This window comes from Haliotis rubra, unplaced genomic scaffold (genome assembly GCF_003918875.1).
Source record: "Haliotis rubra isolate DU_JTF1 unplaced genomic scaffold, ASM391887v1 Scf254, whole genome shotgun sequence".
NCBI lineage: Eukaryota > Metazoa > Mollusca > Gastropoda > Lepetellida > Haliotidae > Haliotis > Haliotis rubra.
In genome coordinates, this window is record NW_025766603.1 from 908,628 (window position 1) to 925,290 (window position 16,663).

At 41.7% G+C, this 16,663-nt stretch overlaps 1 protein-coding gene across 1 annotated transcript in view; it reads right to left on the minus strand.

The window, feature by feature from the left end:
• Positions 1–2,122: 2,122 nt before the first annotated feature.
• The window catches only part of LOC124279641, a 30,741-nt gene continuing 16,200 nt past the window's right edge, over positions 2,123–16,663 (minus strand). Inside the window, exons 2-3 of the mRNA XM_046715478.1 lie at positions 10,880–11,036; positions 2,123–2,558 (exon numbers count right to left, since the gene is read on the minus strand). Coding sequence (XP_046571434.1) covers positions 2,482–2,558; positions 10,880–11,036 — 234 coding nt within the window. The 3' untranslated portion in view covers positions 2,123–2,481. The remainder of the gene's footprint in view (positions 2,559–10,879; positions 11,037–16,663) is intronic.

Consider the following 16,663-nt stretch of genomic DNA (forward strand, 5'->3'; position numbering starts at 1 on the left):
CGACGTGTAAACAGGAGCTCCTCCTGTAAATAATATTATTGCGGAATTTCAAGTCATAGTGTAAACAGGTGCTTCGTTCTGTAAATGATATTATTGCGGAACATTATTCAAATGTGTAAACAGTTGCTTCGTTCTGTAAATAATATTATTGAGGAACATTATTCAAATGTGTAAACAGGTGTTCCTCCTGTAAATAATATTATTGAGGAACATTATTCAAATGTGTAAACAGGTGCTTCGTTCTGTAAATAATATTATTGAGGAACATTATTCAAATGTGTAAACAGGTGTTCCTCCTGTAAATAATATTATTGAGGAACATTATTCAAATGTGTAAACAGGTGCTCCTCCTGTAAATAATATTATTGAGGAACTTCAAGTCAACGGGTAAACAGGTGTTCCTCCTGTAAATAATATTATTGAGGAACTTCATTCAAATAATGTAAACAGGTGCTTCGTTCTGTAAATTACGTAGATGAGCATGTCAATCAGTAAACAGATGTCCCATCTGTAAACATAGTAGAGCAGGTGTGATAACATCGATAAATGAAGTTTGAAATGGAGATCTTTACCGAGCCTAGCTGGTTTAAATCCGTCTTCATTTGTGTGTCGTATTCACGTTAAGCCCGCGCTGAATATCGTTCCGTAACCCAGTGTAAAACGTAAATCAATTACCCTATGAATAGTCTTGTCATCTTAGAACAGGGTTTGTATTTCAAATTCGTTGACAGAGACAAGTAAGGAGTGTCATGTTGGCAATAAGAACTGCCTTATATCCATCCTTTTATTGAGACCCCATGCTGTTATATTGTACTGGCGTGGAGGAGTTGTCATCATTGTCAATGAATGAATAGATGGATGGATGGATGGATGGATGGATGAATGGACGGACGGACGGACGGACGATGAATGAATGAATGAAGGAATGAATTCGCTACAAATTGAGTATATGTAGAGGAAAGACTTGGCAGGAGGGTGTCAATGGAGGAAAAATGTGATGACGAGCGGTCTTGTAAGAGCAACATTCTGGTTTAATTCCAATTCGCCCAGCCTCATCCTATCCACGAATCCGTTGCTCCGTTGTCTGTCATCTAGTCACGTATTAAAACGCGTATGTATCCACGTATCTGTATCATGTAGTAAGGTGTACGTAGAACAAGTGTTCGTCAATGTGTGGTGGTAAAATGGTCGCATAGAACAGGTGTCCTTCAATATGTGGGGTTAAAATGTTAACTTGTTGTACCCATTAATGCCGAGCGCCAGGCAGAGACCAACAAGTACCATACTTTAACGTCTTTTGGTATGACGCGGTCGGGGATCGAACCCGCGACAGTCCGCTCTCCGGGCGGACGCTCTAACCACCACACCACGGAGGCGGTCATTGGGATGTGTGTCCGTCGGTGGATGGTGGTAAAACAGAAGTGTAGAACAGGTGTTCCTCAATGGATGCTGGTATAATGTTAGTGTAGAACAATTGTCTGTCCATGCATGGTGTTACAATGGCACAACTGGATGTCCGTCCTACACAGTAGGTGAGCACGATCTTGTTTGTGTTGACTGACGATTGTGAAATCGTGTACCTTTAATGAAGTCATTTCAGCAAAAAAACATGGCTGCTGATTGATTCGAGTGACCACCTAGTGTGAAGACCATGCATCGTCATGATCCAGTGAATACCTCCGCAATGACTAACATGCCTGTTAGTTTAATCGGTTTACTCGGTGAGTGGCAGAATCGGTTCACAGCTTCACACAGGGGTTCATCCCATGCACTGTTTGTGAGTGAATATCTCCCTCCGAAGCAAACACATTAAGGATCGTCAGTGTGCGGCGAACACTGATAAAATCTTTATAAGAATATACTGAAGATATAAGTTACGCAACCGTCACAGAGTCATCTTAATGATTATTATTAATTGATGACAGATGGTCACATTTTAAAATATTCATCATTACCCCAGTGTCAACATGTCGCATCAAGACATTGGTTAGGACAGATGCTTGACTGTATTCGTTTACTGAATGGTTGTTGCGTAACTAATGATCATCAGTATACCTTTCTTTCCTCTTTGGTGTATGAGCTGCGCACTCTTCCCAAATCTGGATGAATAAGTAAAGGCTACTTAAAATATGTATCACACTTTATTTCTCTCTAGCCAAATAGCCGCTCACGCATACACGCACGCACGCACGCACGCATGTTGAGACCAGGAAGGAAATAATGGAATCAGAGATTTATTTATAAGGCCATAAGGGCGAGAGACGATCTCGCACAAAGTCTTGAGACAGGATAGGAAAATAGTATCTTATATAGTTCCAAAACATCAGCCGAAACAACAGACAGTATTTTCCTGATGCTAAGCTGTAGTCCAATTTCTCCAGTCAGCCATTCTGTACCGTGATTGAGGGATGATGTGCCACGTCATTGTGACGTCAGTGTGACGTGGGTGCACGACGATGTCTCCAGTAGGTCACGTGGTGCTCATTTTCCGACGCTTTTCTTCGACACGAGCCAAGGTGCGGCGGGGCAGACCTTCCAGAGACAGAGTGACATGCCACCTGCAACAAACAGATTCCAACTTTAGCATACAGGTGTGCATATTTACAAAGTTTTAGAAAGCAAAAGGAAGAAGATGTTGTTCTCCCCGCAGCTCCGGCTTAGTGTCTACATTTGATAAGTTTTGAGGAAAAATCGAGAAGTTCTCAGACGGAACTTGCAAAGAACGTCGTACTATTCTTGATAAAAGTTGACATGGGTCACGATATCCAATGCCTTAGTAAAGAAAGCTTTCAAAACGTTTTGCTGTAGACAAGGGAAGCAGATGGTGTCACAAATGATGTCCGATTACGTTTAATTGTACTCTAAATATCATAAGTGTAATTTTTCTTTTCTATTTTATTTTATCAGTTATTATTTCATTTTATTGTTTTTTTTTGTATATATATATATATATATATATTATTTTTGGGGTGGGGGGATGGGGAGGTTGTATTTGTTTTTCTAGGCAAACACTTAACTAGCCTTTGCACGTGTTTGTGACGGAGGCCAAGATATGGGGCAAGATACGCTGATGTTGTCGTGGACAACTTACATCATCACTATTTGATAAAGACAGTCCTTTCAGCAGTTATTGCTTATGAAAATTGATTTGATTCTATTTTCATACAACGCATGCCCTTGTAACATACACACAAGCAGTTCATTAATGATTCGTTCAAAACTTTCACTTGTATTCGCTGTCAGTAAACATCAAAGAAATCTCATCAACTGTAACACCAGAAATGTGGCATCCCATCTTTCCACATATTGTTTAGAAATTCCACGACAAGCCAGGGCTTTGCTGAAGTCCTTCAGTCTATCGTGGTATACTTCATTGGTCCCGGAAAGACTAGTCGAATTTCAAGAGCCGGGCTAGCTTAATAACATTGTTATTATAATAACAATCAATAAATCCTTTCAAATCAAAGGAGGTATGAAAAAAGACGGCTTGTTCACATAAATAGTCTTCACAATAGTCATGCTCTTTAACATATATTTGTACACAGGGTTTTATGGTGCATGCATGTTAGACTTGATCGATTTCCCTGCAGTACCGTGATCACGCACCAATCACATTCAATCAGTCATACTTATTTTCACTGCAGTAAGATGCCAAAGTAGCTTTTTCTTTATTGTAAACTTGGCACAACGATTCCACTGCCTTCTTCGGTTGACTGGCTGCAGTGTCTTCTAATCCTGTCATTATATTTGCTCCTTGAAAAGGGCAATAAGAATTCAATTGATCTGGCCTTTCTGAGAAGCAATAGGAAATGTTGAAATAATGTGGGGTTAGAATGTAGTTATTCCTTCAGCCGTCAGGTGGCGCTGTCGGTGTCTGGCAATCAGAGTGTACATGAAGTTACTGAAGCACGTGCATACTTGTTCTCATTTAGTTCGGTTGTTCATCACCTCGCGCGGGAGAGTAACTAATTCCTCTATAGCCTCCACACGCCCACTTCCGCTTACATGTCCCACCGGAAGTCTCGCAGTATCACGCTACGCCTTTCATATCAGGTGATGACATGTTATTCTACGGAAATAGTTTGGGAAATATTTTGGTCCGTGTTCGGCACAAACGAGTTGCCGGAAAGGTATAACTGTTGGCTTCCGTGTCATCACAGTCTACTGTCGCGGGCCTTTGTTTGTTAATGGTGGTTAATAAGGTAGGTACAAGGGGGTTAGTTGATACAGATCACGGCATCATTGCAGCTGAGATTAGGTGTGCCCACACACATTAACCACCAACACTGACGGCATACGGTAGTCGCGCCCCCACTTCGCCCTGCTGCTGCTACTACTACTACTACTACTACTACTACTACTACTACTACTACTACTACTACTACTACTACTACTACTACTACTACATTCCTAGTACTACAAATAGTATCACTACTACTGATATTACAAACATTACTACTACTACTACTACAGCTACAACAACTACGGCTACTACTACTAGTGCCTTCTACCACAACTACCACTACTGCAAGTAATAATGCCGCACTCAGCAATATTCCAGCAATATGCCGTCGGTCTGTAAATAATCGAGTCTGGACCAGACAATCCAGTGATTGCATCGTTCTACGCAACTGGGATACGATGACATGTGTCAACCAAGTCAGCGAGCCTTACCACCCGATCCCGTTAGTCGCCTCTTACAAGCATGGGTTACTAACGACCAATTCTAACCAGGATCTTCACGGGTCCAGCCGTTCAAGAAACATATATTGTAGGTTGGGAATCAAAGACCCCACATCAAGCTGACACGCCTTACTATAGCTGAAATACCGTATACCATTGCGTAAACAATACCCAATCCACTCGATGAAGCTAGCAATGCTGCTGCAACTTCTGAAAATACCCAAGCATCAACCATGCAATTTGGATACAATATCATGCTCAACCAAGCCAGCGAACCTGACAACCTGATCCCATTTGTCTCTTTTGACAACATTCCCTGGTTGCTGAACAAGCTGAAGACGAATTCTAACCCGGATTTGTTTTCAGGATCCAAGACACATCTTTCAGGAGGTACGTGTGTCAGAGACACTGTTGAAGTTGCTATGGCCATCTTAGTTATTTTGTGTTTATAGTTGTTGAAGTTTCTGCACCAAGAAACGTTCGGCGGAAGACAATGTCACTTCAATTCAACAATGAATTATATCCATGCAAATGTACAAAAACCGTCAAAGATAACAAGTACTGTCATCAATATATGTCAAGCTGTTAAGTTAGCATGGATTAGACGCACGCGGGGATCAAATTCTCTTATTGAAACTTTGCTTTCAAATTGTGTTTGATGTAAATACAGTATTTTTTTTCAAAATGAAGGAAATAGCTCCCAAAGGTTTGAAAACAAAATAATTTCTCCAAGTGACGTTTGCCCTATAAAACAGTACTTTGAAGTTCGTCAGAAGATTCATTTTATTTTCAATGACGGTCTTTAGCACATGGGAAGATAGTCAAGATGCCTTCAAATAACCTAATTCACAATCGACAAATGAAGTTATATTGTTAGCAAGTGTTCTTCCACAGATGACAAGTTTAGACAACAACAAATAAATGCTACAACGCACTTTCGCAAAATTCACATGATGTTTCTTTGTTGTCGTTTTTTCGAGATATTACGATTTTTAATTCCATTGAATCTGATATCGTGTCAGCGGATATTGTGTTCGATGTGGGCACATGGCAACTGCTAACCGAATTAAACAAAGGTGGTCTTGTTATGGAATGTAGAGATTGATGAACGACAGCTTTTGTAAGAAAGCACGCTCCAAAAGTTCAACCGCTAAGGAAAAGGGGCAGATAACTCCGGGTTAATACACTGAGAGGCCTAATTACACCGCGGGAAGCCTGGGGGTCTCGCGAGACTTGGCGTGAGACGCTATGAGAGTGTATCATGTGTGTCTAATGACGCAAGTATGAGGAGGCATCGGGCCAGGGGAGGTCATCCTCCCGGGAGATGGTGCAAGATCAAACCTCTCGGTGCCCCACCGCAAACAATCACCCCACAATGAAGCTAATACCCGAAGCCCGCGAGCAGCGCGTGACGTCCACGTGGGCTTTGTTTGCTACTCCGGCACAACCACGGCCGCAAGCAACGTCACATATACTGCCCCCAGAAATACACCAAAAATGGCGGCTGGTCTCGCTCTCCACTGAATACCAGTAATGGCTCAATCAGGCTGCGATAGACTCAGGTTTTTGTTTTGAATGACATGAACTTCTGGGTGTCACATCTGGATTGAGTAGTAATAAAAATCATTCGAACGACGATCGCAGCCAACAAGAGACATTTTGAAGGTATTTTGAAAGAAACACATTTTACAAATTGTGATTTCATTGAGCACGTGCCTCACAATTGTTTCATGTCTTGGAGAGGCCGAGGTGTCTTTGGTGGGCAAGATGCCAATATTCCCTTCGTGCCAGGGGTTCCTCGATGCCAGGAGTCGTCAACAACATCAAGACTCTTGTTGACCTTCCTTATCGTTTAGATCAGTTTGCCTTCTACTACTTCCCTTACTGCTACTTCTCCATTATTACTTTTGATACCATTATTCAAATCAGTTTACATCGTCATCATCATCATCATCACCATCATCATCATCATCATCATCATCATCATCATCATCATCGTCGTCATCATTGTCATCATCATCGCCGTCATCATCACTCCTGTTTATGCCACTATGTCAAAGTTCGCCTCGCCGCATCTCACAGAACATTTAGAAATTTAAGACGAAAGACTAAATTTACGACTTACAGATCGACTGGTGTTGCGCACAAAGTTCGTTTTTCGAATTTATTTGATACATCATATCTCTATCTTACAACCTTTCAGCAATGACGAAGCCAAACATGCAACAGCCTCGCCCTGAGATCAACCATTGCTGTCCGTACTCATTAGCCTTATATTTTGTACGTTACCAATAATGGTAGGCTATATGGATAGGTTCATCGTGGATGACTGAGTGAGTGTAGTTTTACGCCGCTTTTAGCAATATTCCGGCAACATCACGGCGGGGGACTCCGGAAATGGGCTTCATCCATGTGGGGAATCGAACCGGGCGCTTCGGCATGATAAGTGAACACTTTAACCACAAGGCTACTCTCCCCGCCCCAGATTCATCGTGAAACACCCTAAAGTCAATGCAGGCTAATGTAAGGGATACTGTCTTCATGGTGCCTAACGACAGAATACCATAACTCACGTCGCCACGTGACGCCATACGTTGTGCATGCCACGATTCCACAACTGGGCGTCGGATTCTATCGGAACTGATCACGTGATGATATATGGGTCGATGATGTCGCGCGCAAACAGTAGCGACTTAGACGATTAAACAAGCGGCAGATTACAGATGGAGGGTAATGCTAACACAACGACAATACAATGAGCAGGCAGCATTATAAGGAGTTACTTGCATGTCCACGTATCATGGCAACTGTTTCCATAGCAATGTTCACCAGAATCTAAAAATATTTCCGATTTGTTCACAAAACTGTTTCTCTGCTATGACGTCACGCGGAGATCACCATTGATGACGTCTTTCTAAGACAACGTCACACCGTTCTCTTCTCATCCTGCGTTGGTTCAGAATATTGTCATGTCAAGGACAAATTCCCTCCATTTCAATTACAATAACGATGGGGCTATATTCAAAACATTATCATTTGCAGAAACCCTCGGTCTGTTAACTGCACTCCGTCGGGTAGTTAATGGACGACTTCGGGCAGCTGACATGATAATACCCCGACAAATAGCGTTATCGTTATACCGTCGTTCGTGACGTTTTACGGCGTTCCAGTATCTCTTCATTGTCTCCATCCTTACACCTCAGCCCAGAATTGTGTTTCAGCGTCACTAGATTTGGAACAACAAATCTAATGACTTAATAATGGCCAAAATAACACTTGGTTTAGAGGGCATGCGAACGCTGTAAGCCCATGTCACGTTATAAATATTCAAGGAAGTGCATAGATGATGATGGTATCGTGCACTGACACGTTCAAACGGCTGTAGATATGACGTGGCATGATATTAACCTGTCAACTAGCAATAATGCGTGTTATTAACCCACCCACCTCGATCGTATCGTCTGATCATCCGGATAGTCACGTGACCCTTCTCCGAGCTGTAATTGTCTTTTATCGCTGAACGTTCCCGTACAATGTATTACCTTTCAACAGCACGATTCAACAACCTTTTATAACACCGCATAAAAATACGATACTTGGTTCGTTCTCAGTACTAAGCATTCTGGATTAGTGAGTAGGAAAATATTATTGAACTATTTGTGGCCCGAGTCCAGGTCTCGTCAGAAGGCGTGATTAATGGAGGTAGAACGTGGTTTCCACTTTCTCAGCAGCGTTTGACTCAACTTTTTCGAAACTGTGTTTATTAACACTTAAAGTCCCGGTGACCCACTGGGGAAAACTGAAAGTGTATTTGTATGGGTGATTTGATATCGTTATCTTAGGAATTCATCACTAAACCTATTCAGTCCCAGAGTTGCGTTGAGGCCGATTTTGTTACAAGTAGCGCGACGCCAGAGTATCGTCAGGGAACATTCTTAAAGAGGTGCGACACCGACAATTTCATTTGTCCAAACCACTCCCCGTCATGGACAAAGGGAAAAAATGTAGTTGATGGCAGCGTGTTATGAACGGTAATCAGTGTTTTTTTGCCATTGCCGATAACGATTTAGAACAACCCGCGCGTTCACCTTGTGAAGAGATGAATCACACTCCGTCAAATATTGCATTGGGTTTGGATTGCAGTAATATACCAGCTAGATCAGTCTGTTTTCCCAGGAATAGATGGCGTTAGATTTGGTTGTGGACATTGGTTTTATGGCGATGGAGAGGAATAGCCTAGTGGTTAAGCGTTCGCACGCCACGCTGAAGACCCGGGTTCGATTCCCCTCTTCCCATTGCTGTGGTATTTCAGTGTTATTCCATGTTGCTGTGATGTTATGTAATTTTCTTGTTGCTGTGATGCTACAATGTTATTATCTTGTTGCTGATGTTTCAGTGTTATTACCTTGCTGCTGTGTTGCTGTGGTGTTTCAGTGTTATTCCATGTTGCTGTGGTGTTACCATGTTATTACCTTGTTGCTGTGATGCTACCATGTTATTACCTTGTTGCTGTGATGCTACCATGTTATTACCTTGTTGCTGTGATGTTACCATGTTATTACCTTGCTGCTGTGATGCTACAGTGCTATTACCTGGTTGCTATGATGTTAAAGTGCTGGTGCCTTGCTGTTACAAGGCTTCTCTGTTTCTTGTGTTTTTCTACTTAGTCTGACTTCCATAATTAACCTGCGAGGGTTTAACAAAAAGAAACATTTGCCAATATCCTGCTCTCAGCCTGGATCAAACGATTCGTGTGTTGAAGTCACTGGACATTTCCGAATCGACGTGAACGTAGAGCACACAAACACATCTCCTGTACCCTAGACTTGCGTTTCCTGAACACTGCTGCTCCCGGTTTTTTTATATCAGAAGTAAAAAAAACATCATGGGGAGATCACTATCAGTTCATCTCAGATCGCAGTGTGGAAGCGGACGATAGAGTCACATGTTCTTCACCCTCGCCAGATATCACTACAGACACAGAGATAGTGTCTTCCTCACGAACAGTCATATTCACCACTCTCACCAGATATCACTACAGACACAGATATACTGTCTTCCTCACGAACAGTCATATTCACCACTCTCACCAGATATCACTACAGACACAGAGATACTGTCTTCCTCACGAACAGTCATATTCACCACTCTCACCAGATATCACTACAGACACAGAGATACTGTCTTCCTGACAAACAGTCACATATTCACCACCCTCGCCAGATATCACTAGACACAGAGATACTGTCTTCCTCACGAACAGTCATATTCACCACTCTCACCAGATATCACTACAGACACAGAGATACTGTCTTCCTGACAAACAGTCACATATTCACCACTCTCACCAGATATCACTACAGACACAGAGATAGTGTCTTCCTGACAAACAGTCATATTCACCACTCTCACCAGATATCACTACAGACACAGAGATAGTGTTTTCTTCACGAACAGTCATATTCACCACTCTCACCAGATATCACTACAGACACAGAGATACTGTCTTCCTCACGAACAGTCATATTCACCACTCTCACCAGATATCACTACAGACACAGAGATACTGTCTTCCTGACGAAGCGTCACATATTCACCACTCTCACCAGATATCACTACAGACACAGAGATACTGTCTTCCTCACGAACAGTCACATATTCACCACTCTCACCAGATATCACTACAGACACAGAGATACTGTCTTCCTGACGAACAGTCATATTCACCACTCTCACCAGATATCACTACAGACACAGAGATACTGTCTTCCTGACGAAGCGTCACATATTCACCACTCTCACCAGATATCACTACAGACACAGAGATACTGTCTTCCTGACGAACAGTCACATATTCACCACCCTCGCCAGATATCACTACAGACACAGAGATACTGTCTTCCTGACGAAGCGTCACAAACCCCTGTCCAGGTACCACCACATACATGTACACAGATACTGTCTTCCCGACAAACTTACTCATAGATAACACTTCAACAACGAAACAAAACCCTTTTCTTATCCACAGGAAAGACATGCGTATACAGTGTTCCTGCCATACTGTCACTTGTCCAGCACATGGATTCCACTCCTGACAAAGATATACTATCTCCCTAGCGAATCGTCACATGTACACCCACGTTCAAACTCCAAACGATGTCAAAGATTCTGATGAAGATGACTGAGGTCTATTTACCTGATCGGCCTTGTAAAGGTGCTCTGAATCTTTTTTCCTCGTTGTTGGCGAAAGGTGCGGGCGGTGCGAGGTCAGGGAGTCCGGCGCCTCCAAGCAGCGGTCTGTTGAAGTTGAGTCTGTTGGTGACAGCCATCAACCTGGACAGCATCATTGACCTCTGTGGACGAAACAGACGGCGACGTTACAATTACTATCTATTTTAACAGCTTTACAGAACAGTTCCTTACAACTACGATCTATTTTAACAGCTTTACAGAACATTTCGTTACAACTACGATCTATTTTAACAGTTTTACAGAAAAGTTCGTTACAACTACGATCTATGTTAACAGATTACAGAGTAGTTCGTTACAACTAAGGTTTTTTTAACAGCTTACAGAACAGTAAGTTCCACTTAATGTCTATTTTAACAGCTTACAGAACAGTTCGTTACAATTAGTTTCTATTTTAACAGTTGCCAGGAAAGTTCGTTATAGCTGGGATCTATTTCAAAACCCCATAGAAAAAACGTGACAAGAAGGGTCTATTTATATAGCTGACGAAAGAAGCCGTTACGACAAAGGTCCATTTTAACAGCTTTTAGAATGGGGCATTAAATCTAATATATAGTTTAATAGCTTTCAGAAGACGGCAATAAATAGAGGGTTTCTTTTAACACCCAACCGAAAGGCCGCTAAACCAAAGGTGTATTTTAGCAATACACGGAAGAGGCCATTGCCAAAGGGTTTACTTTAACAGCCAACAGAAAAGGCCGTTAAAGCAAAAAAGAGGCTCCTACAACAGGGGTGTATTTTAACAGCTTACATGAATTGTCGGTACAACGACAGCTAAGTGGAAACAGTGTTTTGGGGGCGTTATCTGGGGACTACTTTTCCAGTTATCAACTCGTAAATTGACCTAGATTGACAAAGTCGTTGCGTGGCTGAATTTCCCTGTACAGTCTAATGTTAACCTACGAAGGATGAAATATTATCATTAATATTAGCAGAACATTTCATCTGTGAAAAGTGTTTACTAGTACGCCGATATTCTAAACACACGTCCATTTGAAGTACGTTCTCCGTATGTGAGCTTTCGCTTCATTGGTTCCCTCAGAGCAAAGTCATGAAAAAGGATTTATGAACAGGTCATTATTTCTTGATATATTTGCATAACAGGCTCGTGAACAAAATATTCCTTTTAAAGGCTATGTTTGTAAAAAAGTATGAATTTAAACTCGCTAATTACGACGTACACGTGTATGTGTTCGTAATTAACTCGCAAATAAGGTCGAGTTTCCTTGCCAACATAGCAGTGTCCCTGGAGGCAAGTATTGCTTCTGCTCATATTGCACGTGCAAACCTATATTCTAACCAAACTGGCGGTCAAATGACGCCTACGAGTAAACGGATCCGTTTTGTCGTTTTCATTTGGGATAGATGTTTATCTGTTTTCAAGGAAACGTTGATTCTGTTTTGATGATTCATTCATCTTTTTTCTTGGCGACTGCATGTGGACCACGCGAAGATGTTTCTCTGTTTCTTTGTTTGACGCCGTAATTGGCAATCATCAAGTTATATGACAGCTTTCTGTAAGAACTATAGTCTGGACCAGACAATTCAATGATTGATATAATGAACATAGACCTAGGCATTTGTGATACGACACATCATTTAAATCCGATCCATAGATGGGTTGGTGAAGGTCATTTGGACCGTGATCTTCACGGGTGAAACGATCTTTCCACAGTAACAGAGGTGAAGTGAAATAATATATATCGCCGCATTCGAGATTAATGTATAACATATGCTCGTGCGCGGGTGTGTGTGTGCGTGTGTGGCTTCTTGAACGAGTCTGAACCGGTTTTAGCGACTAACCCCCTGGGTGAGAAGCCATGCCAGCAAACATGGATATCCCAGTGAGACCTCGAGTTAACCGGTCCTTGTTTGATCTTGCTAATGTCGATCTCCGGGCAGGACAACAACAAGTACCATATTTTAACGTCTTTAGGTTTAACGCAACCGGGAATCGAACCCAAACCTTCCGCTCTCCGACCAACTACCATTCATAAAACCACCAAGTCGGTGTTCATGGACAAGAAACATCTGGCTACAGTATCATACTATAGTATCATACTCAGTATTGTAAACTAGCCGCGTAGTAGAGTAGCCTAGTGGTTAGAGCATTCGCTCGTCACGCTGAAGACCCGGGTTTGATTCCCCACATGGGTACAATGTGTGGAGCCCATTTCTGGTGTCCCCCGCCGTGATATTACTGGAATATTGATAAAAGCGGCGTAAACCCAAACTCACTCACTCACTCACTCACTCGCTGCGTGGTGACGATGGGGTAGCCTAGTGATTAAAGAGTTCACTCGTCACAACATGGACCTGGGTTTGATTTCCAACATGGGTAAAAGCAATTACTGACGTCCTTCCCTGCTATCGTGATATTGCTGGAATCTTGCTGAAGGGCGTAAACTATACTCACTTACTCACTCACAAACCGTCAAGCCGAGTCTTACTGACATTAACAGCGTAGCCATTCGTAATTTCCATCAAATATATTTTTAAAATATGGAATATCTAACTTGCTACCGTCATGGACGTATTGTACAGTCATTGTAAAAATCAACTAAACTTTTTTCTTCTGCAGTAAAAAACTGTTGGCCTCATCGTAATAATCAACTTTCATTTTTAATATAAAAACTCTGGTAATTATGATTATGATTATGAATAGTAATAGATAAGGACAAATTGTTGATGTTACAAGACAGATGTTGGTAAATTCAAGCGACACACCAAACTCATTAATTGTTAAAAACTGCAAAGTCTTTGTACGCTGCTTACCAAATCTGTACAGGAATGACGTGTATAGAAATCGTGAGAGTATCCTGCCCGCCCCCATCACTGGCACCCCACCCCACCCACCACCCCCAGACACAGGCATCAGAAGAACAAGCACTCGGGAATATATTATACAAGTATTCAATTCACGAAATATATACAAAGAACTTAGTTAAACACCGCCTGGCATATCTCACGATTGAATGAGCCCCGATCTTAACCTTTTGGCGCATATCTGCGACATGACTGGTCGTCGTTTGCAACAAAGGGATCCTCCTGTACAGAACCTGGCCCAATTGGAAGCTGCTTTTCACGAGGAATGGCGTAGACTGTCCCTTTAGAGCATCAGGAGGCTGACAGGGGGTATGAGGAGGAGAGTGCTGGCTGTCGGTCGGTATTGACTTTGAATCGTGTAAGACACGCAAAATGGCATTTGAATGTTCACATTCACCAATAAAATCAATATTGAACATTCTAGGGCCATACTTGTACAGTCATGGTTTTGTATGAAAATCAGTGGGTGTTTTTCATGAGCAACCATCATCATAAAATCAACATGGGCTCCAGTCATTTTGTCGTTTTATGAGTCAAAGGATCATACGGGTTTTTCCATCGTGGTCACCACGAGAAGTTTTATGTACGTGTTGAAAACCTATCATGGCAAAAATACAGGGGATGCTTAAGTTCTTTGTGTATATTAAAAAAAACATTTGTATTTTTTATATCTTTGTTCGAATTCACTCGACACTGAGAAGGAAAAAAGAATTGTGGTACATTTTGGTAAGTGTTTCGACAAGGGCTGAAAACAATATCGTCATGAAAAGTGTAGAAGAATGGCCTACATTGACAGGGAAGTGAGAGGAGACTGGAAGACGCCCATCCATTTATTTCACTTAGATGAAATATCACTTACAGATTTTTTTAGGAAAAAAACGGATTCGTGTCGTTTAATCGTGCTAGGAGAAATACATCAAAAGTTTACGAGAGGCGGTTTAGCATCAACACCGTCACATCGATCCGTCAGAGACAAGAAAGTAAGTAGCAATTATTCAAATTAACCATTCTTGCTGGCAAATTCGGTGTGGTTCTCTCCCTAATTTCTTCACAATTTCATAAAATTTCATAGCCAAGGTATTAATTCTAGGTCACAATATTCCCAACGGCACGAGCCCGACACCTGCAAATGGCTATTTCACGTTGTCGACAACATTGCCATTTCAAAGCGTTAATCTATAGGAACACGGTCTCCGTGTCTGATATTACACGCACATCTGAGAAAATGACATTTTAAATGAATCAAAATTTAATATTTGTCCATTCTCGGATGTATTATTAAAAGAAAATTGTGATATATTTCATAGAAATGATAGATATTAAGTCCATGTTGTTGTGTGCATGAGACGGGTGTTTCTAAATTCTAAAAGGGGGCTTGTAAGTGTTAAACCGATCACTTCACCGCGCAGCAACTACCAATACTAAACGTCAACTTCTGAAATGTGTTTCATTGTTCCACTAAACACGTATTACGTCCCTCGGGATTGTTTGGCATACCAAATCTAATGAAAACATGAATATGATACTGGTATGATGCTTAATAAGGGACCGTCTCAAACGTTCACACTCTGTCACAAACAAAAACACTTGAAAACTTCTAGAATTACAGCCTTCCCCCTTTGGACCAATGCGCTGGATAATGAGATATTATAAAATTAATAAACAATTTTATTGCAAAACACTCATTAAAATACAATAAACAATATAATTTTAGTTGGAAACTGAACAAAACATTCGGTCACAAAACCGCGAACAAAAGCTACAATAATTGACCACCCACCCACTGAGCACCCTGTTAAAGTCATATTCTATAATAAGATTCCTGCTGAATGTTTGTTTGTTTGTTTGTTTGTTTGTTTGTTTGTTTGTCTGTTAGTTTAACGCCACGCAATATTTCAGCCATATGGCGCCGGTCCCGACTGAATGGAAAGCAGGGAATAAGCAAGGAAGTTAGTTCCTGTTCATGAACATTAAGGCATATCAATGAATATCATGGCATATTCATAAAAATTAAAGCATATCCATGAACGTTAAAGCGTAATCGTGAACATTAAGCCATATTCACGAACATAACATATTCTCCCAGATCCACGCGTGTTTCACGGACTGCACGAATTATACAGAAATGCAACAATGTGCAGTGGCGCTATCACTCGCTTCGTGAACAATCATTCGTTATCTTTCACATCTTAATCGATTTTAGTTTTTACAAGCTACTCTTTTGGATTGTACCTGTTATCCGCACTCCACGGGCCAGATGACTGATCAACGTTCTCCCTGACAAATAGAATCAATTTGACTTCCGGGAGAGTCCATCAGCCTCGTTTCAGAACCCGCACCGGAAGTTAGTGGGTTGTCATTACACACGGTGCGTGGCAACATAATGAAAGGTTAAATACTGCCCGAACTAATTGCCTAAAAAACGACTGATTCTTTCAGTGAATCCATCCCGATTGTTCACTTTTATCCATTTTTTCCTCCATGTGTTGAAAGAATGGAATACAACTTAACAAAATATCACACGATCTCTGCAAGTAATTACGCACTTCCGCCCCTTCACTGCTAACAGTGGCCCGCGTACGACTCTCGCTTTGTTCTCTTCCTGGACTATCTGTAGCCAAGGGAGACAACCAGTGGTGGAAGGATCAAGCTCAGTTTTGTACGGAGTAAAGCGGTTGGGGGCAAGCGACCTGCGTTTTTTGGAAAAGCTGGCTAACGAATGCTTTCAGCTTATTTGATAGTTGCCCCAACTAGGCAGACAGGCATTTCTCGACAACCAAACTAGCTCCAATTAAATTTCTCCATAAGGACACGGAACATACCAGGCTCACTGTTGGCGACTGCAAACGATCACGTAAAAACCGCCATTGGGACGGCAAGACCATCGACAAGTTCTATATTTGGC